The sequence below is a fragment of the Sceloporus occidentalis genome, unplaced genomic scaffold, assembly GCF_023333645.1.
Source record: "Sceloporus occidentalis isolate IW3139 unplaced genomic scaffold, rSceOcc1.0.p SCAF_1, whole genome shotgun sequence".
Taxonomy (NCBI): Eukaryota; Metazoa; Chordata; class Lepidosauria; order Squamata; family Phrynosomatidae; genus Sceloporus; species Sceloporus occidentalis.
Window position 1 is genome coordinate 233,948,048 of NW_028316981.1, and position 25,919 is coordinate 233,973,966.

The window sequence follows — 25,919 nt, forward strand, 5'->3', positions numbered from 1 at the left end:
TTCCTGAATTTCTGGGGATTGGACATAATGGCCCTTGAGGTCTCTTCCAACTCTTATCATTTTAGATGGGTTGAGCACAGAGCTCAAGCAGATCAAAGGATACATTGGAAGTCCTTCTGGCTCCAAGGAACTGCTCCTGGACTTCCCTTAGAGTCCTCTTCCCCTGAGACCTCGGTACAGATTCCCTCAGCTTCTGTCCCCTTGGTCTCTCTTGGGTCTGGGCTATTAGCTTGAACTTGCAACTCCTATGTTTCACTGGGCAAAGTAAGACTCATTGGCTCTATTGTCGGCTCTGCTGCCTCAACTCCTTCATCTCCCTTGGCTCCTCTATATCAGGTAGTGGCTGTTCAGCGACTAGTTTAGTGGGTGAATTGGCACTGCAGTGTATTCATAGGTGGTGTGTTTGTGTGATGGTGCACATGCATGGTGCAGATGTGTTAAACAACAACGAAGCAGTCATACTTCAGCCACAGCATGAGAAGGCATGCAACTCATTAAAAAAGACAATAATGCTAGGAAAGGTAGAAGGCAGTAGAAAGAGAGGAAGACCACATGCTGGATGGCTAGACTCAATCAGGGAGGTCACAGGTTTGAACATAAAAGACCTGAGCAGAGAGGTTGAGAATAGAGAGGCTGTGAAATGTCTCATTAATTGAGGTCAACTCAAAGGCAGTCAATAACAACTTTTTTTAAAAAAATCACACTTAAGACCTTAAAAGTTGTTCAAAATTGGGTCTTTCATGGCTCAGTTGTGTTTCAGTTGATAAAAAGTTGGCAAAATGAAGGCTAACATGAGTGGCAAAATCCTTACTTGTATCATGGCATTTCATGGGGAGCTAGGAAGCTACTCTACCACATGTTACTAAATATTGTGACTCATTTCATTTGAGGCAAACATTTCCACTTCTGGGGGAAAATGCAGAAAAACTATGGGCTATACTAGAAATAGAAGCAAATCCCGTAAATAAATGATGATTTTCTCTTAAATTCTTTAAGAACTCAGTGACACTTGATAACACATTAAAGCAACCTTAATGGTATGAAAACAATGGCAGAAATATAAGACACATTTATCTGGGAGCAAGTCCCATTGAATATACTGGGATGTACTCCACAGTAGACATGTATTGGATTATATTGGGGGTTGGGGAAACAAGGGCCTGGTGACCAGACATTTTGGCTTGGCTATCAAATTCAGCCAAAATTTTAAAATCCCTCTTTGTCAGATTATTTTTTTAAAAAAAAAAAACACACCTCTTTTTGTTTGTGTATTCCTGTTTTCTATCTTACTTTCTAGAATGGGATGTGATATGTTAATGTACATCTGATAAAAAGTATGTTGGCTTTTGTAATTTATTTAGATTTAGCTTTTCCTTATTGCTTTGGTTCTGAATGGATGGTATGGATGCTGTCTTCCTGGTCCACTTTTTAAAAAGTGGGTATAAGTTTGTTTTAGTAACCTTTTAAGAAGTTATAAACCACATTTTCTTTACCACCATGATATCTTTTAATAGCAATATAGCATAAGAGTATTTAAAATCCAAATTATCACTCAAAAATATTTTGATCCCTTTTCTCGGGAACTTTAACTTTGGATATTTTGGGAACATCAAAAGACTGTTCCCTGTTGCAATTTCTGGTGGCTCTGTTCTATACTAAATTGCATAGTACAGGTATTTGCATTGGCAGTTGTGTAATAAATCAGTCTTAATTTTGATAGCTGTTAGCATCTTAATTCAAACTTATTTTTAAAATAAATACAGGTTTTTAAATACAGGTTACATAAATTTACAGAAATGACCTCAAAATAGTCTTTTCATTAAAAAGAATTATTCCTCCAGCTTCCCATGTTACCAATACAGAGCTCAGTTGCTAATTGCTAGTATTAATTACTGTTCTCTCTTGCTGCAGCAGGATAAGTATGGAAAATGTACACGGTTATAATTCTTTTCTTTTCAGTCATGAAACAACTTCAATACATCTAAGCATTTAAAGTAAACTGTTTCAATTTAAAACCATAAATATTTAAAACCTGTGTTTTAAGTATACGGCTTGATTTTATTTTAATTTCTTGAAATGGCTTGGGGGGATCAGTATAGGAAGAAATTATGTAGGGCATTTTAACTTCTGTAACTTCTATAATTATTATCCAAACATTATCCTCAGCTGCTAGTCCTAGCACACAGACGAACAGGGAGACATAATCTTCTCCAGGCCATAGCTTGCCTGATGTGTACACTGATGTAATGCATTTCCCATGCCATTCCCTCTTACTGTTCACTTACCATTATTCTGCTGGCTGCAGGCCCTTAGCGTATCAGAACTGTAGGAAGGGTTGGGGATACGGTTGTTCTTCAGTGCCACTTGGTATGTTGAATCAGTTCATTTCTCTTTTGTATCTGCATTATAGACAGTAGTTTACAGGTTTCTTAACAACCCGTTCAGTGTTGTTTCTTCACTTTCAATGTTAAACACATCCCCAACAAGTCCCATGTATAAATCAGAAGAAGTGGATCAGGGCAAAAAGCTGGCTGCACAGGATTGGTGTTAGTAAAACCAGCTGGGGAGCATAAGAAGAGAGGGAACATTGACCTGGTTGCCTGGCATTGCCTGCTCATTTGCCTACCAATTTTTGCCATATCTGAGTGGCTGTATGACATTTTGACACCATCATGTTTGTTATATGCTGTTCATTGGCTTAGAACCTTTTTAAAAGAAAATGTGTGAAAGTGAAGGTATGGTTTTTGAAGGCCCTTCTTGTGACACCACCTTAGTTAGGATTTTTTTGCACTGCTGAGCAAGCCTAAAAAATCATTATCACATTAGACCTAAAACCAGTGGTATGTGTGTGTTTGTTATTTATGTTTTTATATCACCTGTTAATAACCAAGTCCTCTAAGCAAAAGTCACCAACCTTATAATTTTACTATGGCTTACATATATTTTGTATCCATTAGATGCAAAGCTGCCATTCAGACCACTTACTGAATTTCACATTTATAAAATAATTTCCCAGTGCTCAAAATGTTTTTTTAATGTCATTCTTCAGCAGTGATCAACACATACTTCTTTTATAGAAACCTTGTATTTTTGTACTAAGACACTTAGCTATAGTTAAAAATTCTAACAATGCTACTTTTACAGAATGAAAAACACTGTAAAATTTTGTCTCTTTATCGATATATGTTCTGCAATTAAAAACTGTTGCTTCAGTATGATAAATTTACTGTTCACTAGAGATGTTTTTTCTTGTTTAAAAGAAAAAATATTAAAAGTACTTGAATGTAAATTATAAACTTCTAGTTTATGTACTAAATTAAATACCTGTATCATTTAGAATAGACATAAAGCAGTTGTGATATAACAAGACTTTGCAAATGCTGGTGTTTAGAATAGCAAATTAGTCGCTGATGAAAGAGCTTGCTAAAAATAGTTACTATTAAGATGGCATATTTGCACTATGAGATTCACTAGGTAATTGATGGATCAGATTGTAAAACAAGGCTTTCCTAGTATGTAAAGCACAGAAGTAGGGTTCCCTACTGTGCATCTACAAATACCCCTGACCAACTTTTTCAAAAGGTGTTGGGGGAGAGAAGTTTTGTAATGAAACATGTGTTCTAAACATTATTGCTTAAATTGAAGAAATGCTAATCTTGGCACAACCAGCAGCTGGGTTAGTGCGATATTCTTTTCCTCTGCTAAGGGTTAATTAGTGTTCTTTCAGAATTTGGCCTATCTATCTGTACATTCACGTGATTCTGCTAGTGCTGGCTGTATAAAGCAGCCCAGTTAACAGGTGGGTGTGTCCAGCTGCTTAATTAGGCAGAATAAAAAGGTCTTTTGTCAAATAAGCATCTGTTGCTGGTGACACACCTGACAGCCACATTAGCCAAGCATGGATGGACTGAGGTTGGTCATATCTTTCCTATGGGCACATGCAGTTGGTATACATATGGATAGCATTATTATCAAGCAGCAGGGCATTATTTAGCTTTTCATAACAGATTAATCTGTCTGTGTTGTACAATAAGCAAATATAACTTTAAAAGAAAACTGCAAAACAATTGTTGAGTATGCTGTGTCATTGCTTTTGTCTTCTGCACTGACTCTCAGAGTGCCTTATATTTATTGTCTTCCAAATAATGTTATGATGTCAGTCTTAAATACTGGCATTTTACAGATGGTTATGTGAAGGATACCAGTTTTTCCATAGACAGTCTTCATGTTTATAGCTAAGTTGGAACTGGAACTGATGTGTTAGATCTACATGCTGACTTCTTACATATTAGAACTAATAAAATTATTTTGCAATCTCCTGACTCTTCACAAACTATAGGAGAGGAAAGTGTGTGTGTGTGTGTGTGTGTGTGTGTGTGTGTGTGTGTGTGTGTGTGTGTGTAGGACTCCCAATTTTAATTCTTCATCTCCCTTACCCCAAAAATAAATCTCCCATGCCTGCTAACAGGGTTGAAAGGAGAGTTTTCCCATATAGTTGAGCCTTCCCTCAACTGAATGGGATGCGCCGCCCCTTCCGCCCCACGCGCGCGCTGCGGCTTAAGCACGTATGCTCAAGGCCGCGTATGGCGCGCCCGCCTATGGCGAGGTTCTACTGTATTTACTTTCTGCTGAAGCCTATACCTCTGAATATGCAGTAAAGTTATATTAAACCACAGTGTCATTCTAGTAAAAATGATTTTGAAATAGTCTTCCTCACTGGATATTTAAACTGTGCCTTAACTCATTAAAACTGAGAAGTGGATCATTTACTTAAGAATCATTATTTAAATCACGACTGAAATCAAATCAACTCTGTATAACAAATGACCAAATCCCAGCTTTATGGCTCTGTACCTGATCACTTTGAGAGCAGAGTGGACAGACAGCCATACGTTGATCAGGCGGTCAAGTCTGCTCCTGCCTTGTTTGTAGGCAGTTGGCTTGATGGAAGTTAGAATCCTCTCAGGAGGGCTCTGAATGGAATTGCCCTCCTTTCTTGCTGATGTAGTTCTAGTTGTTTCATCCTTCATGATGGAACAAAGAGTGAGAACTCCTCAGAAGCATCCCCTCCCCATACATAGATGAGTCTGTGAGCAGAGCAGATAATAATCAGGACAGATCTTTTCCTGCCACACAGTTCTTCCCATAGACATCTGACTTGATGGAAATAATGCAGAAGAGAAGCAAAGGCTGGTTCAGTGCCCTAGCAGTGGGTGTGTTTTTCTTTGCTCGCTTCAAAGGAAAATATTTTTAAGGTTTCACCGCAGAAGGTATGAAGAGAAAAAAAGGGAAGAATGAGAAAATAGCAGTAAAACAAAGCACCAAATCACACTAGATCAAGAGTGGGGAAAGTACAGCCTGTGGGACACATGTAGCTCCTTAGGGCTATTTTTGAGGCCTCCAAGATCCTCTGTCCCACCAAACGGGGAGGATATTTTCCTCCCCTCCCTTATTAACCTTTATTTTTATGAAGCGCTATAAGAATTAACGTATGGCTGTCTGTCCACTCTGCTCTCAAAGTGATCAGGTACAGAGCCCTGTAAGAGATGTGGAGGGGATTTTACCACATTTTAGCTCCCCCTGGAATTTATTATCTTTATTTGTATCCCACCTTTTCCCCAAGATTGGGACTTAAGGTGACTTATAAATTAAAATACCTACAAAATAAGTAAAACAATATTGAAATAGTTAAACTATTCAACATATGAAAACAATTTAAAACATAGAGTGAAAGCAGTACAGTGTAAAACAATACAGCACCCTTTATTGTACAGTTAAAATGGTACAATTTAAAGCAATGCACCACCCTCTTACAGCCCATTCTTAAATGCCAGTTTCAAAAGCATGTCTGAATTAAAAGTCTTTGCTTGCTGATAGAAGGACTGCAAGGAGGGGGCCCTTTATAGCTTCCCTCAGTGAGGGAGTTTGAAGCCTTTGGGCTTTAAAGAACCTGGGAATAAACTGCCTGAAGCAGTTCAGAGAGGCAAAAACATGGTAAACTTGCCTTCCTACTCCTAGAGGTTAAAGGGATCATTTTGAGTAAATTTTAAAAGATTAAAAAAAAAGTTAAAGGGGAAAATAATATTCTCATTCTCTCTCTCTCTCTTAATTAAAAAACGTAATTTGTCCCTGGGACAGTGTGACGTAAGTTGGCAAGACACAGCATTCAGAGAACAAGTGATAACAATAATAGATCATGTCGTTTCCATAGTTTTGGGGATGCAGTGCTGCTTGGAGCAGGACTGTAAAATGGGTGGAGCAAATGGTACTTCAAGGTATAATGGTACTTCAAATTTTAATTAGTTTTTAAAACTAAAACATAGTTTATGTTTTAAGAGAACAAGCGATGAAAAGTACAAAAAGAGCACAACACTTAAATGTACATATGTTTAAATTTTATACAGAAACAACAATGCAGACGTCAGAGACTGGGTCGGACACAGGCTCGACAGTGACTTTACAGACTTCTGTAGCTGGCCAAGCAGCTGTGCCCACCCAGGTGGTACAACAGTTACCAGTCCAACAACAGGTAGGTGTTTGTCAGCTTTGAATAAAGTAAGGATATAAAATATCAAAAAACAAAGTTATTTTAGAGCCGTGCCAATTTAGTCCACCTATGTAACAGGGTGGCAAAAATGTTTTGCTTTTACAGGTTATTCAACCTGTAATAGCTGCATAACAGAGGCACATATGTCATCCAGGGAATGGTTGCCCACCTATATCTCCATTTATTCAGGCTGCCTGCTTACCCTTTGTATCCTCACCACCATGCCACCATCTGTTGCGTTATCTCAGGTTTCTCACTAGGTCTAATGCCATGGTTCAAGTAATATGCACATTTTCTCACAAAGCAGTGTAACACTAAATGCCAAACCAGATGCCATTCATGAGACCTATTATTAGGTTGTAAATGCTGTTAATTCTGTAGGGAGAAAAAGTAAAATGTAGGTAAGTTTGTCTCTTTACCTACACCTGGTAATTAACAGCACTTCAGGGTAATGGGGCTCTGTGTGCTTATATTGGGCAAATGGTACAAGGGGAAATGGCTAAATGCCCTCACCAGGACTACCACATTTCTGTTCCTTAGTGCAGCAAGATGAGGTTGCTAATTAAGGGAAGAACACCCCCAATGACCTAAGCCCAGATTTCTTCAAGAAAAATAAGAGCTTTTATATAATATATAATTTGGAGTGGGATGGGATGAGACTCTACTCCCTAACTAATAGATCTGAAGATGGACAAAACAAGACAAAACTATGCTATTTAGGGACCATAGCTCAAGAGCAAAATAGCCAATATATTTAGCATACATTTTTAGAAGAGCTGCACCCTCAGGTGATGAAAAATGTTGCTTTGTCATAGCACACGATTTCTCCTTTATATTTTGCATTTACCAGGTTTTGTTTTGTGATTGGTCTTTGGAAGGCAAACACAGGCTTAATTTGGAAAACTGGTTATTGAGACATTTACCGAATATACTCGACTATAAGTGAAATGAATATCTCTTTGGATGGGTTATCAGTGGAATACTTATTGGAAGATTGGAACCCACATATTACCAGGTTAATGGCCAATTTTCTGGTGGAAGCAACAAGATTATGGCTTAAATTTTAATTAACAATCCTGAAGTTTTATTGTAAATGCATGTTGTTTTTCTATGCTTAATAAAGGTTGACTGACTGACTGAGAAATTTATCTCACAAAATGGACTCCAAAATCCTGGGTAGACTTATACATGGGGCAATAAGGCAGTACAGTGGATCCATGGGGATCTGTTCTGGACCTCCCCTACAGATACCTAAAGCAGTAGGACCAACGGGGTTCCAAGGGAGTCAGGACCAGGGCCGGGACTTGGGTTTCAGAGCCCAGAGGCTGTGTCCTGGCTGCTAGGCTTGGGAACGGGGCTCCGAGGCTTAAGCCTCAGCCCCAGCCTCAGCTCTGACCTGGTTGACTGGGTGGCAAACTTTGCCCCCACAGGCAAGCTGGGGAAGAAGCCTTGGAGGAAGCAAGTAAGGAGGGGGAGAGGGAGGAGAGGAAGGAAGAAAAAGGAGGAACTTTTGTCCCCAATGATGGCACAGCTGCATGTGCTTTGTCATTGGAGACAATATGGGCTTGCCATCCACGGATACTCAAATCAGCGGATGGCAAATCCCTGTATAAGGAGGGCCCATTGTATATGCCGAGAATGGCAGGGATTTATGGATAGTGCAAGCATTTCAGACAACTAAATTATGCCAATTTTTATTTTGAGAAGAAAGACTTCTTTATTTGAAAATGATTTCACCAAATGTAATTAAATTGAGCTTACAAACCTTAATTAATGTTAAACTAATTTGAGTTTTCAGAAATAGGTTTTGTGTAACATGCTTTTGGTAAGTTGATAGGCAGATCTAGGAACGGGTTCAGCCTGTGTTGGGTGGGGTTACACTTCCCTTGAAATCTCTGGTTTGTTGGGGATATTCCTGGATTCATGGACATGCAGCTTTCAGGGGTGGCCAGGATTTGGTTTGCATAGTTCAAGCTGTTATGTATGCCATATGTACCCATTCTTGAAGATATCAGATCATCTTGCCTTGATTACATCACATTTGGATTACTATAAGACATTCTTAAGTTGTTACTGCTTTGGAAACTTTTCAGAAACATCAATGGATAAAAAATGCTGCGGCTAGACTGGCTGGTTACAAGGTGCATACAACTTCTATATTGCAAAAGCTTCACTGGCTACCAGTTCATTTCTAGGCACAATTCTAAGTGATGGCTATGGCCTATAAAGCCCTTTATGGCTTGGGTATAGCCTTGTGACAAAGTCACTGGGCAGACATGGCTTCTTGGCAGGGAAGGGAGGGAGGGTCTGGTAGAGAAGGAGAGGATATAAAAGCAGCTGAGAGAGTTCTTGAGTAAGAATCAGATAGGGAATCTGACTGAGCCTTAGAGAGACTCAGACAGGGAATCTGACAAGCCAGTAGGCAGGGTGAAGAGAGAGCCAAAGGGTCTAAGGATTCTGACTAGGAGAGGAAGGAGCAAAACAGACCACCTCTTTGTGCCGGCTTTGTGCCAGCTTGGAGACAGAATGGCACCCTGAGAGACACCAGATTTAAACTCCCTCTTAGAGGAGCAACTGTCTCCAAGCATCACCATTTGGACTCTGCCCAAGAGATAGGTTTGAAACCACTGGAATGCAGTGCCCCCCGATTCCCAACTCTCTCAAGCGTTCCAGAAGGATACCATGGTAGATGGTATCGAAGGCTACTGAGAGGTCCAAGAATACCAACAGGGTCACATGTCCTCTGTTGATACCCAGACGGAGATCATCAACTAAGGCAACCATAGCGGCCTCGACACATTATCCTGTCCTAAAGCCAGTTTGAAATGGATCTAGATAATCTGTTTCATCCAAGACTACTTGGAGTTGAATGGCAACGGCTCTCTCTATCACCTTGCTCAAAAATGGGAGACTGACCTATATTTGGTTTGTCCAGGGGTATCAAGAGAAGGCTTCTTCAGAAGCGGCTTTACCACAGGCTGGAAATCGGCCTTTCTTGACCACAGGCTGGAAATCGGCCTTCCTTGAAAGATGCGTTAATTATGTGTCTTAAAAGCATCGTTGTTACTTCTCCACCCTGGACAGCCAGCCATGAAGGGCAAGGATCGAGAGAGCAAGTTGTTTTTTTCACACTGCCAAGGAGCTTGTCCACTACCTCAGTACTCACAGAGTCAAATTGATCCAGTACTAAAATTGTGCATAGTTGCTGGATACCTCTCCTATCACTTCTGCAGTAATGCCAGCGTCCAGGTCAGCTCTTATCTGAGAGCTTTTATCTGCAAAATGGTTGTTCAATGCATCACAGCAGGCTACCGTAGGTTCTAATAAGGGGTTCTGGGTGGCAGGTATCTGAGTTAGATCCCTTACCACCCTGAACAGCTCTGCTGGATGAGACTTTGCAGACACAATATGTGCAGAGCAGAAAGATTTCTTTTGCATCATCTTCTATTGCAAAAGAATCTTGACAGCAGTTTCTCTTTGACTGCATCCATACTGCACAAATAATCCAGGTCAATACAACCTATAACTGCCATAACTCACTGCTATGGAATTCTGGGACTTGTAGTTTGTTGTGGCATCATAGCTTTCTGACAGAAGAGGCTTAATAGCTCACAAAACTATCGTTTTGTGAGATATTTCATAGCAGTGAAATATCCTAGAATTCCATAGCATTGAGCCATGGTAATTAAAGTGGTATTATCCTGGATTGTTTTTACAGTGTGGATGCAGCCTTTCAGTTTTGATACCACAGTAAACAAAGCTCACTGACAAAGGCTCCATACAGGCTGCCAAAATAAAGCTGCTTTGGGCCACTTTGGAGGTATGCTGTTTAAATGACACACACATCTTAAGAGCCCAGAAGCTGCGCCAAAGCTGTGCTCCAGTCCTTAGGACTGGATCGTGGCTTTTGTGCGGCTTCTGGACTCTTAGGATGCATGCATCATTTAAACAGCATACCTGCGAAGTGACCCGAAGCAGCTTTATTTTGGCCTGTCTGTATGGGGCCAAAGAAACTTTTACAAAGTATTTTTTATGGTCACCCAAGTCCTTTTTTTCCTCATCCTCTCTGCAGCTAGAAGGTTCATAGCAACATCAGCACTGGGAAGGCTTCACCGCCCTCCTAGACATCTGATGTTGGGTTGCAGCAGTATGTCTGCAGTAAACAATGTCAATAAAGCTTGTGGAGGGAAAGTATGGGACTCTAGCTTTTCCTACTATAGCTGTGTGTGTCTGCCTACAACAGGAAAAGTGAACAACAGATGCCTCTAGAAGAATACTTTGCAGAGCATGTGAAAACAGCAAAACAGAGAAAATAGATAACAAAGAGCAGATAAACCTACCTCACTGATTACCCCAGGAAGTGAAAAAGGCATACATCTGTAAGTTTGACTACCAAAATTGAAATCATAAGAAAAGTGGAGACTGGTGAAAGAAAAAAGTCATCATTGGATGTACTTTGGATGCAGTGGCCCCTTAGAATGTTCAAAATGTTTTTATTTACTTATGCAAGGGTTACCTGAAGCAATTGTTTCATTTCACAGGTGCTGTGGTTAGTTTTGGATTCAAAGCTTGTTGAAACATGTTAAACTATGCTTCCTTTTTGTGATGTAGGAACCTATCCCTATTCTTTTCATATTCCCAATTGTTCTCTTAAAGACATAATACCCAGAAACACATCAACTTTGTTAACTGAGATATAACTCTATCTCTGTCCACAGAGGCGAATATTGCAGCAACCTGTGTGAGAGGAAACATCCACTATCAACCTTTTAAGATAGACTTTCTGACATGTCCTCTGCTTTTGTTTAGTTGCTGTATATGTTCTATGTTAGCTTGCTGGAATTGTGTACACTCCTCCTCAAAGAAAGCGCATTTATGTCAGATTAAGAATACTCTTAGTGAATACTCTTCAGAATACTCTTAGTGCAGAAATGGAAACAAAACGACATACCCACATTAGACAACTGGTTAGAAAAAGCAACTGATAACATAGAGATGGACAGATTAACAAAATGGATAAATGAGAAATCAATAGAATCAATAAAAACTGAATGGGAACCATTAGTAAATTACTGTAAGAAGAAATGGTCGTAATAAAATACAGTAAGCAAAAATATCAAGAATGCTTGAAACAACTCAGATAGTAAAAGATATATCTATCACACTGAAGCTACCAATAAATAATCTCCAAAAAGAAAAGAACATGGAAAAGTTAGGACTCTGGTTCCTTCTCCGGAGCTCCCTTTTCTGGCTTCCAGCTGTCTCCGAGAGACAGCTGGTGGCCAGGAAAAGGCAAGGAGGAGGAGGAATGGGCATGCATGTGCCTTTTCCGCCTTCTCCCTCGCCCTGTGCCCGAAGAAATGGCCCAAAGTGCCACTTCCGGCACACCTGGCATAGGTTCGCCATCACTGTTATAGCACATTTCCTTCATCTTTTGTAGTTCTTGGAATCATCATTTAATACTGAATAAATCAGCAGTTATTAAGACCTTTTTTCCTTTTTTGCTGTAACACGAATACAGTTATTTCCACTGCTGTTTCGTTTAGTATTTCTTTCTGATATTCTGCTTTCCCTGTGGATTGAGATGGGGGTGATATTTGACAGTTTCCAATTGTGTTGTGTTTTTTTCTTTTATCTGGCAGGGGAGGGGGGGAGGGAGGAATCATGTTCATCTTTTCTCACCCATTTATCTTTCCCCTGCTGTTTATTGTACATTTTGTGTTTCTTGCCATCTTTTGTTTTGGATTAAGATTCTACATAAAGCTGCAGTCAGATTTATAACAGAAATACTTCACAGACAAGTTGGAGTAGTAGAAATAAATTGATCAGATTGTATGGAAATTGTATTGCACAATATCTGGATTAACTATATGAGAAGATATCTTATATTTCACTAAAATTATGCATTTATTTTTCTAGTCAGGGGATATATATATATATATATATATATATATATATATCTATCTATCAGAGGAATAAATTGTCTTAAAGGCTTTTAAATATACTCGTATAGAAAAATAAAATAAATAGATGGAATATGATGATGACAATTTTACACAATCCAATTAGAGTGCACAGACATGTAATTGAAAAGCACTTTAGCACTAGAATATTATTGGCTGTTAGCAGGCCAACTTCATATTTACTACTATTATCTTTAAGAATAACATTTGAATAGTAATAATCTCTTAGGGTAGTATTCATGTATAAATCTATGGTATGTAATACAAATGTATGTGAATTTCAAAGTGATTTTGTTTGCTGTGATTTTGAAAGCAAATCCCATGCAGCAGAATAATTAGAATAAATGATAGTATAAATCTGGTTTTTATTATCCAGTTTTTAACAATTCACAACACAGTTATTGCAAAAGACCATATATTTGTTGAAACATCTTGAAGGGGAACTGACCATTAACAAGGGGCAAAACACTCTTTAATAAATAAATTCATATGTATACCAAATTATGGTTTTGAAGTGTAATTATAATTTGGCATTATGTAGAATTAACAAACAGACTTGTGAAATTGGCTGACAAAGTAGAATTTGAGACAAAGTCATGGTTTTCTCATTAATTATGTTTTCATGTGATTGGAAATGACAACCCATTGTTCCACCCACAAAAATCACTTAATCTAGAAACTATAAATTTCTAAGTAGATATAAGCAATGGTTGGCATTTTGTTGAGATGCTGTGTCATCATAAACTGACTTAAGATAATGTAAAGTTGAATTTCGCCATTGCCCACCATTCATATTCTCAGGAAGAGAGTGGAGACATAGCTATGCCGTTGTAATAATTACAGTGGACCCTTGTTATACGCTGGGGTTTGGTTCCAAGCTCCCCCGTGAATAACAAAATCCGTGGATCCTCAAGTCTCATTAAATATAATGACATAGCAAAATGGTGTCCCTTATAAAAAATGGAAAATCAAGGTTTGATGTTTGAAATTTATACTTTTTAAAAACATTTTCAAACCGTGTATGCTTGAATCCGTGTATAAAAAAATTCATGTATAAGAATTGCAGACTGTATGCAAAGAGCTAACAGTGTGCCTGTTGCATTATGAGTCCCTTTGCATTATTGGTTCCATTGCACAACAAGACATCATGCTCAATGTCCCAGTATGCATCACTGATGGCTGCATATCATGCCAGAGACACAGCTGCATCATCATAAAATTACATTTCATAGCACAATCTTGGCCAACAGATGAAAAAAGTGTGGCTTGGCTGCAAGCAGACCCCTTGTGGTAAGTTGTTTATTTTTAATGCTCCTAATTTCCTCCTGGGGTAAAGTTGGCAATTCTGGCATGTTTTCCCCATGTTTTAGACTTAGAAGAAGCCAATTCCCCCCCCCCCCCCAATAGTTTCTGATGTAGCAGTTGATTCCAGATTACCTCCCATTGGGAAAAAAAGTCTCCTGGACCTTAGAGAGAGCAAAACATAAATAAAGTGTCTACCCCCCTCCCAAGGAAATGAGAAGTATTGACAGGAAATCTTTTTTGTTTCCCCAGGATGTTCTGCCCTTCAAGTTCTCCTTGGGGTCCAAAGTGGTCCCGTAACTATGAACTATTGTTCACTCAAGATATAAACTATGTTTGATTGTCTGGAAGCAAAATATGACAACATTTGGAACCAACATAGTTTATTATTGTAAAACTTGGACCTAGGCACAACTGTGAGAAGAAAATTTGCAACTTTCACGTATTCCAATCCAACAAATGTTGAATGGTCACAATTGATCACAATTGGTTTATTAGAGAAAGTCAGCTTGTCTGTGTCAGCATTTCACATAACTGTACCAGCTTTTAGAAGCATGTCAAGTTATATTGTCCAAAATATTTGGCATGTAACATTCTTCAAGAAATCATAAATGTGATCTTAATGAACTGTAGAATTGGATGGATAGATAAGCTAGAGGAGTACTTAGGTGTTTGGCTAAATTAGATAAAACTGTACCACATTGATTACTAGCTTTTAATTATCATTTTTATGTACATGTTTTTTTTAAATGGATTTGTATGGGAATATCTTGAAGGGGTAGAGATTCTACTACCAAAATTAATATGTATTTTATTTTTGAACTGCTGGTTTCTTAAAGTACCTTAAAGAGATGACATACTGTATGCTGTATTCTTAGAATTTATATGGGAAAGGAAGATACCAGAATCTGAATCAAAAACCATTAGAAAAAAGGTGTTGGGCTAACCTCTGAAAAAAGTACCTAATTTGTTAGCATGTTATTATGCAGCCCATTTAAAGGTGATGTATGTACACCATGGTAAGTAAATGGAGTATTTCTTTGGAAACACTCAGATACCAAAGATATATACATTTTAGCAATTCATGTATTATTGCTATAAAGCCAGTTAGGCATAGGTTTTAAAATTTTCTCTCCATTATTTATTTATAACAATAATTTTACATTAGTTGGTGAGTCTCAAATTTGATTAGACATAATATTTACAGGCTTATGCAAGTGATGACTAACAAGACTTGCATTTCTGCTTCTGATATTATATACAAATTAGAAGAGGCCCTTGCAGCTGCAGTGCAGTCAGTTAAAGGCTTTCATAAATTCTAACGTGTGCAACAATACTATGAAATATATAGATCTAACTACTTTTGAACAATTAATTTAGGAATAAAACAAGTAGAAAGGTTTGCTACCACATGTTTACTTGTTCATTATATGTTAGTATTTGTGTTTGTTTTTTTAAAGTTGTATTTTCAAAACTAGATTAGAGGGAGTGATTTCTATGTCATCAGAGGTGTGGAAGAAAATACTTTGATAGGGTTCAGCCTATTCACCTTATAGCAATATGAAAGAGAATTATTGTTAATACTATCTGACACATGATTGAGCTTGTGAGAACTGTGAGGACAAATGTTGGTGATGTTCATAATTTTAATCACATTGGCTTCTACCATTTTGAAGTTTGGCGGTGCTGGATCTTTTCATGGTGGATGAGCTCTAAGTTCTCTAGGGTAAAATTCTCTATCTAAACCTGCTTGCGTCAGACTTCCAACTTGATTGGGGGCCAGGAGTGCTTTGATCCCTTGTTAGGTGGCCTACATAAGGAAGTCAACACACAGAGAGCAGTGATGTCAATAGTATTGGTGTCACCCGTTGCGGTAACTCATGGTGTCACCTCCCCCATTGACCTCCTCCTATTTCATACCATACAGAATCCTTAGTAATGCTTTTTTACACTAATATTACTTGTAAATTGTAATTCCTATATATCACTGAATGTAATGCTATTAGCTGTGAAATAACAACTAGCAAAATTAAAATTATACCTTCAAATTACAATATCATACACGCAACCTAAATGTATTTACATATACATAATAAAATTTGTTTAAAATTTGATGTTTTTAAAGAAAAAGTTAAAAGAATATTTTTTTTAAAAAAATGCAATTTAAAAAAATAAAATTTGAAATTTGAATTTTAAAAAATTCTGGCGCCTCTCCTTTCTTGTCCCACTGAGCTTCACTCCACTCCCACCATCTCTTAAAGCATTTTAAAGGGAAGCAAGTGAATGCCACAGCCTGTTTCTGCCAAAAGGTAGGTGTTTGAGGAGCAGTGGTTTCACCACCATCCCTTTTTAAGGTATCACCTGGTGCTATCTACACACCCCTAGTGATGCCACTGACAGAGTTGTTCAGCCAAATCTCAAAGCAGTCTTTGGTACTTCTGAACTGGCAGGTCAGACTAAGGCCCAAAACAGAAGGGCATAAAATGCTGGCTTCTGAGCAACTTGGAGGCATGACGTTGCCCGTCTGTTCCACCTCTAAGTCTAGGAAGCTTTGTTTTGTGCTGGCTCTAGAATGCATCTTATAACTACCGTTCCATCGATCTTTGGCTTATGAAGTTTTTGGGGTAGTTTAATTCTGTCCACATGGTATTTAATAGATATGGTCTTCCAGAGCTTTCATTAATATTGTCATCAGTATGGAGATGGCACCCGACTCTAGCTCTTTATTCCTTCACTATACCTGTCAAATCATGTCATGTTTAGGCTACTGCAATGTTGTCTAAGTAGGACTGTTTTTAGATAGGGTTCAGAGACTATGGCCTGGTACAAATGGGCAGGAAGCGCTGTCCTGGCACTGATTCTATGCACACCCCCAAGCCCTAGTCTGTATGGAAGCCGCCATGATGGCGGCCTCCCATCCACACGGGGGCCACCATGATGATGCAAGCGTGGTGCGCATATGGACATTGCAACGCCGTTCTCACATTATTGATGTGTGCCAGTGGCACATTTGTTGTGTCAGCCGTGCGCACCTAAAAGAACCCGTTTTTTCCAAGTTCTTTTTGGTGCAGAGGGACGCCGCGCGGTTTGCCTGCTGTGCCATCCCTCAGGAGCAAAAACGGGTGGCTCCAGCCCACTTTTTGGGGAAGTTCTGTCGAGCCCCTGTATCTGATGCACCTGTTGTTTTTAGCACATAACACTACTTTTATTCAGTCTGCACGTGTTCCCATTGTATGTGCAAGCCTAATATTCAGTTCTTAACAGTTTAGATTCAGTATAGTTGAAAGATCACCAGGTACTGCATAATCTTGTCTGACTTTGACATCACCTGTAAGGATCTCCTCCACATTCTAGCATTGTTAAAATTATGTTTTTTTATTGTCGGTGGTGGGCTTTTTCAGCTGTTGCCTTGACTTTGGGGTCACTCTTTTAAAGAAGTCCTTCAATTTGAAATGATCTCTACCTTCCAAACAAATTAGTTAATTTTTGTTTATCATTTTATGGCAGTTAGTTCTGCACCTGCTTTAATTTTTTTTGTATGTGTAGAGGAAGGGAGGATGGCATTGTTTTGTTGTATTTTCATAATTATAATGGTGTGATTGTATTTTACTGCATAAATCTGTCCTAGATAATCGTATCTGTCTTTTCACATCTGTTTTTGAGGATCTGCTCAACAACCCTAAATAGCAGTAGAAACCTTCAAACTATATGAAGGCAGTTTAGAGATTAATAAGGGGAAACAGATTGAAGTGTAATCCAGAGAGGACAGAAGTGCTGTGAGCAGGGAAATCTGCTGAGTCTGATAGAGAAATGGGGTTGAACCCTGGCCCTGAAGAGCTAGATAAGTCAGCAGGCATGCAAAGCTCATGTAGGTACAGGGGGCATCAGTGGCCAAGAAAAACCTGATGTTACCTCATTAACACATTATTTTATTTATTTATTTACGGTATTTATACCCCACCCTTCAGTCCTAAAGGTTCTCAGAGTGGCTTACAATTATTATTTTAATTAGACGGTCAGGTTAGATCCAGATTAAATTACTGTAATAATGATGATGATGATGATGATGATAATTTATCTATATCCCGCCTCTCCAATTGGATCGAGGTGGCTTACAACATTAAAACAGCGTTAAAATACATTAAAATACAAAATAATAATTAATAGAATTAAAACCCTATAACCCAAGGACCCACCCACCCTCAAATTCAAAATGGTGATTCAAATAAATAGCAGTAAACAAGATCAAGCAGATGAACAGTTGATGGAGCAGTCAAATTAATCTGGGAAGGCCGGCTGGAAGAGATATGTCTTGACCACCTTTTTGAAGCAGTCAAGATTAGTGATATTCTGGATCTCCTCCGGCAGGTCATTCCATAGTTTAGGGGCAACAGAAGAAAAGGTCAACTGAGAGACTGTAATAAGACTAATTTTTGGTGGCAACAAGTTTTTACCCAAGGATCTAAGCATGCGGGGCGGATTATATGGGCGAAGGTGCTCCCGTAGATAGGCTGGGCCCAAGCCATGAAAAGTTTTAAAGGTCATAACCAACACCTTGTACGGTGCCCGGAAACTAATGGGTAGCCAGTGGAGGAATTTCAAAACAGGTGTTATATGGTCACTCCTCGAGCTCCCAGTGACCAATCTGGCTGCCATGTTTTGAACTAGTTGAAGCTTCTTGACTAGGCAGAACAGTAGCCCTGTGTAGAGAGCATTACAGAAATCAAGCTGTGAGGTTACCAGTACATGCACCACCATTTTTAGGTCCCCAGACTCTGGGAAAGGGCGCAGTTGGCATATCAGCCAAAGCTATAACAGTTTTCACCTAATCTAAGGCAGTCTGGAAACAACCATTGATACAGAGTGCAGCAGCTACATAGCAGGGATTAGGAATAAGACATTTCTATCATGTCTCCCCTATTCTGTGCCAGATATTGGATGCCTGTTTGTTTGCTGGCCAGATTTAATGGGCTGATATTAAGGCCCTAAATGGTTTGAACTAGGTTTTTCTCAGGTTAATAAAATGTCAGAATTCAATCATGGTTTTTGCCTACCAACTGCTCAGAGGCAAGGACTTGTGAGACCAACATGTCAGTTAGTCTCACTTTTCTCACATCTGTATGAGCCTCTCAAAGCTTAAGCTCAACATCTGAGGTCCTGATATCTTGTCCATGCATAGGATATTTGAAATGGAGGTGAGTGCTAGGCATAATGTCTTTTCTGTGGAGGTAACATAATGTCATTCCCCAGAACGTGCACATGCTTCCCTCCATTTCTGACTTTCAGGAAAATTCTAAAGTTTACTGTATATACTCATGTATAAGTCTAGAAATTTTAGTGTGAAAATTGATTCAAAACAGCTGGTTCAACTAGTCCATAGGTCAATATAACTAGTGTACCTTAACTCTTATCAAAATAGGAACCATCTCCTTCTGAATAGATTTGCAAAAGGCGACAGCTTAGTCATCCTGGAAAAAGCTAAATAAAAGAAGCACTAACTCTCTCTACTCTCTCTGCTGTGGCACTGCTTCTGGTCTTTTTGAATGCCTGGGCAGGAAAATAGCAAAGTTCTTTGGCATCGTTTTCCTTTGCTTCATCCTTTGCATCATTTGTTACATATCCCTAAGTTTTATATTCGTCTTATCCATAATTTTGGCCTCAAAGCCTGCCCTCGTTTCCCAGCAGACAGGGTCCTAACCTCCTATATTCTGGTTAAGAAAAATTCTTAATCATAAACAAACAGACAAACAGCCTCCTCTCCATCCCAGGAGAAACCCCCCTTCCCCCATGAGTGTTTTAAAACAATATAATCAGGTTTTTCTGCTAAGGGGTTGCTTCAAATCCCATTCAGACATCCTATAGAGCCCTGAACGATCTGCCACAAATAACAACACAATTATCTTCTTACCTTGTCTAGATAGTTACTTTTTAAATAAGAATGCCTGCTGATGGGCTTGCCATTCAACTATTCCCTGGCTTGATAGACCCGTTGTGGCAAGGTCTATATGATGAATTGGGCTCAAGGCTATGAAGGTTCATGCTGCTAATATGGTCTCAGAGTGCTACAAGATTCCTTTGCATACTGTTGGGCATTCTTTGATTGTGATTTCCTGCATGGCAGGGGGTTGGGCATAATGGCCCTTGTGGTCTCTTCCAACTCCATGATTCTATGATTCTGTTGTTATAAGGTTGGCTGCTGTGTGGGTGAGTGTCTTATACTTGACTGGGTTTTCATGGCAAGGTTTGGTCCAAACAACACGATTGTCTACTGCCTTCTGAGGCTGGAAAAATGGACTTCCTAGTGCTTATGCCTTGATTTCTGCTAGCACAAGTGCTCAGATTTAATATACCATACAGCTCCATGTAGGGACTTACACCAGCCACCTATGCCCACAGCTTGTGTGTGTGTGTGTGTGTGTGTATTCTAAAACAAACAAACAAACAAAACAACAACACCAAACTGTGATTTTACTATATTATAGGAGACTCCATTTTACTATGCCATTATATTTTATGTGACTTGAGCTTCCATGGATTTGGTATCCATGCAAAGTCCTGAATCCAACTCCAGTACATACTGGGGGCCAACTATACTATTTAAAATTTAGGTTTGTTTTCCTTTGACAGATCCTTTTTGTGGAGAAAATTCTCTCCTCAAAATTAGATACCAGAGGGTTTTACTTGCCAAGTCCTCTGTCCCCATTTCATGACTCCTTAATCAGCAATTCATTCAGCCGGGAGCCCCTCAGCCTTCCTATAGGTTGATGATAGTCTGCTACATGGAGTTGGGCAGTTTTTTAAGCCTCTAGACAAGTTCATCCTCAGATGAAACCAGACTTAATTCTGATGACAGGCCCTGTTAACACAGAGTTCATCCACGCTTCTGCATGGACTCACCAATGTCTGCGAGATAAAGGTTAATCCAGTGTCTCCCTTGCCTAACCACGGAATTAGTCTTATTTTACACAGGTGCACAGATGTTCCAGTAAAGAACTGCACATTGTTGTAAAATATTAGTTTGTAGTCTGACATTGATATTCCTCTTTCAGAGTGGTAAGTCTTCATTGCTACAAATTAAATCACCTTAATATCACCTTCATTGCTATAACCAGGTGACAAGGTGATCAGTGATAGGCTGGAAGCTGCCATAGGTCCAGATTAGATCAGGTTCTATTCTGATTGATCACATAATCTACCATAATCCACCTTTTAGACAAGTTCTCGTTGACTGCTTCAGGTTTTCAGTGGCTGACCTGCTACAGTCCATCCAAGATTGGTTCAACTTATAGTTGAGTATATTCAGTAAGTTTGAGATACAGTGTTTGTAAAGAAGGTTCTGTATGCTGTTGCTTTTTTAATTGTTACATCTTATTTTTATTATTTGTGTATTCCATCTTGATTTTATGGTTTTATGTATTTTGTATTTTTAATTAATTGTAATATGCTTTGTAAGAGATTTTACTGATAGTAGCAATATAATGTTCAGGTAGAAAACCTGCTTTATAAAGCACCTGATTCTTTGATTTGCAGGTTCAGCAAGTACAAACTGTACAACAGGTACAGCATGTATACCCAGCCCAGGTGCAGTATGTGGAGGGAAGTGATACTGTCTATACAAATGGAGCTATGTAAGTTCATTTTTGCCATTTCCATCCTAACAGTATACATGGTTATAAGCATCTTTCTGTAAATTCTATTGTGCAGCTTTTAAAAAGCTGTGAAAAGCATTTTATCTAAAATCGTTTAGAATTAAAGTTTTTCATTATTGCAAATTAAAGTATTTGGTTTTGTAGCAGCAGTTGATATGATTCTTCTGAGATATAAGAATGGAAATAAATCAATTGGAGTATTATTGATAATATTTCCTCATGTGATTGAAAATAAAAATATCTACACTATGATCATTTTGAAGTCGCTAATCCTGTATTAATGTCAACATTTTTAAGTATTATTACTTCATAGTGGGGATGTAGTTCATATAGTTTCCTGATAAATAATCTGAAGTTGCAGTCCCAGACACACCTGCTGTTAATCCAGTTTAATTTATTGGCCTTTATGTCTGAGTAAACATATTTGGGTTTACGATGTTAACTGCTGAGATTGAGGAATCCCATATTGTAAACTGTATATGTTTTAAAGCTTGTTCAATAAGTTTTTTTTTAAAAAAAAGCATATACTGTTCATACTTTACTTCTGTAGGATAGAAGAAAGGTTTTCCTGTGTACACATTTCTGTCTTGTCCTGATCATCTAGTTGAGTGGACAAGTGAGGGACAACTATTAAATATAAATCCTGTAATATATACAATTGAGAGAGTTTTCCTACATGTGGGCATATTGTGGTATTCTGTTTTGTAGTGTACAGCCACCACCTAGTCTTGATCCTTCTCTTTTCCCATAGGCACTTGATTGCTACATCTGGATCCTTGATCCTAAGGAATCCAGTTCCAAGTAATCTAGTTTTGGTGTATACTTTGTTCTGCTTGTTGCCTGGTCTCAGACATGAACAGATATACCTCACCTAACAAAGAAAGTTTCCTTTTATGAAGGCCTTTAATTCATGACCAGCCCCCTCTTTCCCTGCTTGTCCTCTTTCTGGCTGGAAGATTTTTAGCAGCATCAGTATTAGGAGGAAGATGAAGAAGGCTGGAAAAATACAGGCTTTCAGCCCTAGGCTACAGCAGTATGTTTGCAGAAAACAAAGCAATAAAGCTTGATCTGGGAAGGAATGGTATTCCACTCTAGCTGATCTTAATTGTAGCTGTGTGTGTCTGTCTACAACAGGCAAGGTAAACAACAGCTGCCTCTAAATCCCTTACTGAGCATGGTTGAACAGCAAAACACAGAGAACAAGGAAGAGCAGATAAGCCTACCTCAACACCTACCATCAGAATGTTTTTTTAAAGCATAAGTCTCTAAGTTTAAGTACCAAAATGGAAGTCATAAGAAAGGTGAAGGCTGGTGAAAGAAAAAAAGTAATCTCTGGATGCATTTTTGAAGAAGCCAGGTGCTCCCTAGAAGGGTCAAAATGCTTTTGTTTACTTATGCACAGCTTACTGTGCATTTTACCATGTTTCATTTAACAGGTGTGTATTGTTGCTTTTAGATACAAAGTTTGCTGAAACATTGAACTGCTCTTCTTTTTTGTGATGTAGGAACCTGTCTCTATTCTTTCCATATAATTTTTGTCTCTGGTCCCAGATTTTCTGTTAAAGAAGTAATGTGCAACTAACTTTGTTAATTGAGGTATACCTGTGTCTTTGCTTACTGAAGTGAATATTGCACCAGCATATGTAAGACAAGGTTCTGCTGCCAACCTTTTAAGATAGATCTGGCAACATGTCCTCTGCTTCTTGTTTCACTGATGCCAGATGTTCTTTATTAGTTAGTTGGAAGTGTGTACATCTCCCCTCAAGTGAAAGGTAACGGAGGTATATCTATATAGTTCTGCTTTCTCAAGGCTGTTGCTATATAGGTTATATTTGCTTCTATATGGAAGATACTTCTTAGCTGAGAAAAGCATGAACCTACTTGTTATGTATGGGGTCCATAAACTTGCTTATACAGTATGACCCCCATATCTGTGGGAGATAACATTCCCAGAACTTTGTACAGATATGCGAAACTGTGTATAGTAGTGAACCCATCCTCACCAGTCAGGGATAAGGGATGAGGGGCTGCCCCCTCCCTGCTTCATCTTCTCCCCCCCTGTACAGCAGCCAGCCAGTCAGCAGCTTCTACCTTCACCACACCCAGCTCGCCACCACCCTCATTTTTACTTTTTCATCAAGAATAGTCGGGGGTGGGGGGTGGGGCTGGTCCGGCTGCACAAAGCCATGTGCCTCTCATGGTGGCAGCCGATGCAGTGTTGTGTGCGAAAATAAAAGCCAAGGATGTAAAAGAGGCAGCAACCGAGTGGCAAGCCAGCCAGCCAGCCTTCCTTTTATTCTTGATTGTGAGGATGCAGTGCCCGCCACCAACAGATTCTCATGGCTTCAAGAAGCTGGGCCCCTTGTGCCTTTTTTAGCCGAGAAGCACAAACAGGAGGAGGAGGAGGAAGTAGGTAGCCAGGCGCAGCTGAGGCAGATGGTGTTGGCCAGCTGGTTACTGTGCAAAGCGGGCGATAGCGAGGGGGCAGCCCCTGTCCACTACCCTACAATGGGGGAGGATGGAAGGGTGCACAGGAAAGAGGAAGGAGAAGCTAAGCAATGGCATCGTTTCCCTCCCTCCCTGACTCCTTCCCTCACCACCTCACATGAGGAAAAAGCAAGGAAATGTGCAGACACTGCTGGTGGCAGGCATGGATCACAGCTAAGTGAAACTATATGTTCTTTCTGTGAATATACTGTATGTACATGCAGCCAAAAATATCTTTGTGTAGCTGTATGTATTGTATAATTTACATTCAGGTTTCATCTTTTTGAATACATGGAAAAATATGTGCGAAAATACAATACCAAATTGCCTTTTGTAAATCCTTATGGATGAAATCTATTCTTTTTAGTTCTCTTTCCTTTCTGAAACATTTGCTGTTTTCTTCTGATGGTGACTGTGGAGTTTCTGTGGTTGACTGGGTCTTGATAGTATGACAGATGTTGTTTTTCATACATTGTAGATGAAGCCCATGATAGCATAAAACTGATGGTTCAAGAAAAAGTTTTTTTTTTGTTTTGTTTTATTTAGAAAATAAATGCCAGAAGAACTAGCAACATAAATGAGCTGTCAGATCCATATACATGGTTCTGTCATGATGATATCATGTAAATATGATATGATGGTAAGATGACATGGTGATATAGCATTATGATAGATGCTGGTTTATTGAGAGGAGAATAGGAAGCCAAGCTTGGGAAACAACAGGAGGGGCAAATGGCTGGAGGTGAGAGAGATTTGTGGTTTTATGACTGTTGTTCCTGCAAGCAGATCGGGGCTGTAAACTAGGGGTACTCTCCTTCCTTAAGTGCGGTTGAATGATAATGCAGGAAAGGAAAGGAGAAACATGAAACGTCACTTTGATACAGATCAAAGGTTTGGGATCATAGCCAGGGAGGGGAACTGGATGATGGGAATGCTTAAGTATGATCTGCGGGAAAAATTTTCTATTCCGACACAAACCCTGGACAGAGGAATTTCTGTCTCAATTCCTAGAATAAAATCTTTTGTTTAAATCACAGTAAGATGTTCTCTTGGTTACTGGGAACTGAGAGGCTGAATAGACCGCCTTTATATGCTGGCCTCGAGGCAGAGTGGGGGCATGGCACCTGCATGACGCATGCCCTGATGCTGCCCTGATGCTGGCATCATGCCATGTGCCTGACCTCATGGTGGGCGGTGTCCAGATGATGCATGCCTAAACAAGTGCTGGAAAGTGCCACCGCAGCGGCAAAGGTGCCCTTTTTCTGGCTCCAAAAAGGAGCAGTATTTTGCCATTCTTTTTAGGGCCAGAAAAACGCCAGATCAGGGCTGCGACATGTAATTGCCGCAGTCCTGATCTGGTGAGGAAAGGGGCAGTCTGTTTAGCCCCTGAGTCCATTGATCCTGACAGTAGCTGATGTCCTGTGATACACAATATAACTATTAAGGATTTTGAAAATGAGTATAGGTGATAGGCATTTTAAATGAAGAGATAGCAAGGCGTTTCTTTATAGTACAGTGTTACTTACTGCAATATAGTGTGCTATATAAACATGCATTAAGGGAGCGCATCGTAGTCATGTGCCAATAAGATGTTCATGTGTGAATCCTTAGGAAGTGAAGATTTGATAGCAGTTAGAAAATATAATCAGTGCTTTGTATTCATCACAGAGCTCTGACTTTTCAGAACACTGATCTGTGAAATTCTGAAGCACAAAGAATGGCTCCTGACTGTGTTGTCTCTGCAGTACACTTGTTTCTTATCCACAGAAATAAATCCATTAAATAACATCTACTTCATTCTCTGTGAGGCCGAAGACACAATCCACAACACATGGGCTAATCCCTCGTGCCAAATAGTTCAGGCAGGATCTCAAAATTCTAAACTGTAACTATCACCTCCAACCCCTCTCTCCTTGGTTTTCGTTTTCTAGCCTTCACAACTGATTCAACAACTTCAGTCTAAACTTTTGT

The 25,919-nt window shown here is 39.3% G+C and overlaps 1 protein-coding gene across 4 annotated transcripts in view; it reads left to right on the forward strand.

The window, feature by feature from the left end:
- RFX3 (regulatory factor X3) overlaps positions 1–25,919 on the forward strand; it is a 180,466-nt gene that overhangs the window by 76,710 nt on the left and 77,837 nt on the right. For 3 of the 4 annotated variants that reach the window (XM_089490141.1, XM_089490131.1, XM_089490147.1), the window contains exons 2-3: positions 6,405–6,529; positions 21,343–21,440. In XM_089490141.1, the coding sequence (XP_089346267.1) occupies positions 6,413–6,529; positions 21,343–21,440 (215 nt within the window). In that variant the 5' untranslated portion in view covers positions 6,405–6,412. Of the gene's footprint in view, positions 1–6,404; positions 6,530–10,893; positions 10,927–21,342; positions 21,441–25,919 lie in introns of those variants that run through there. The other variant, XM_089490135.1, reaches the window with a different exon arrangement.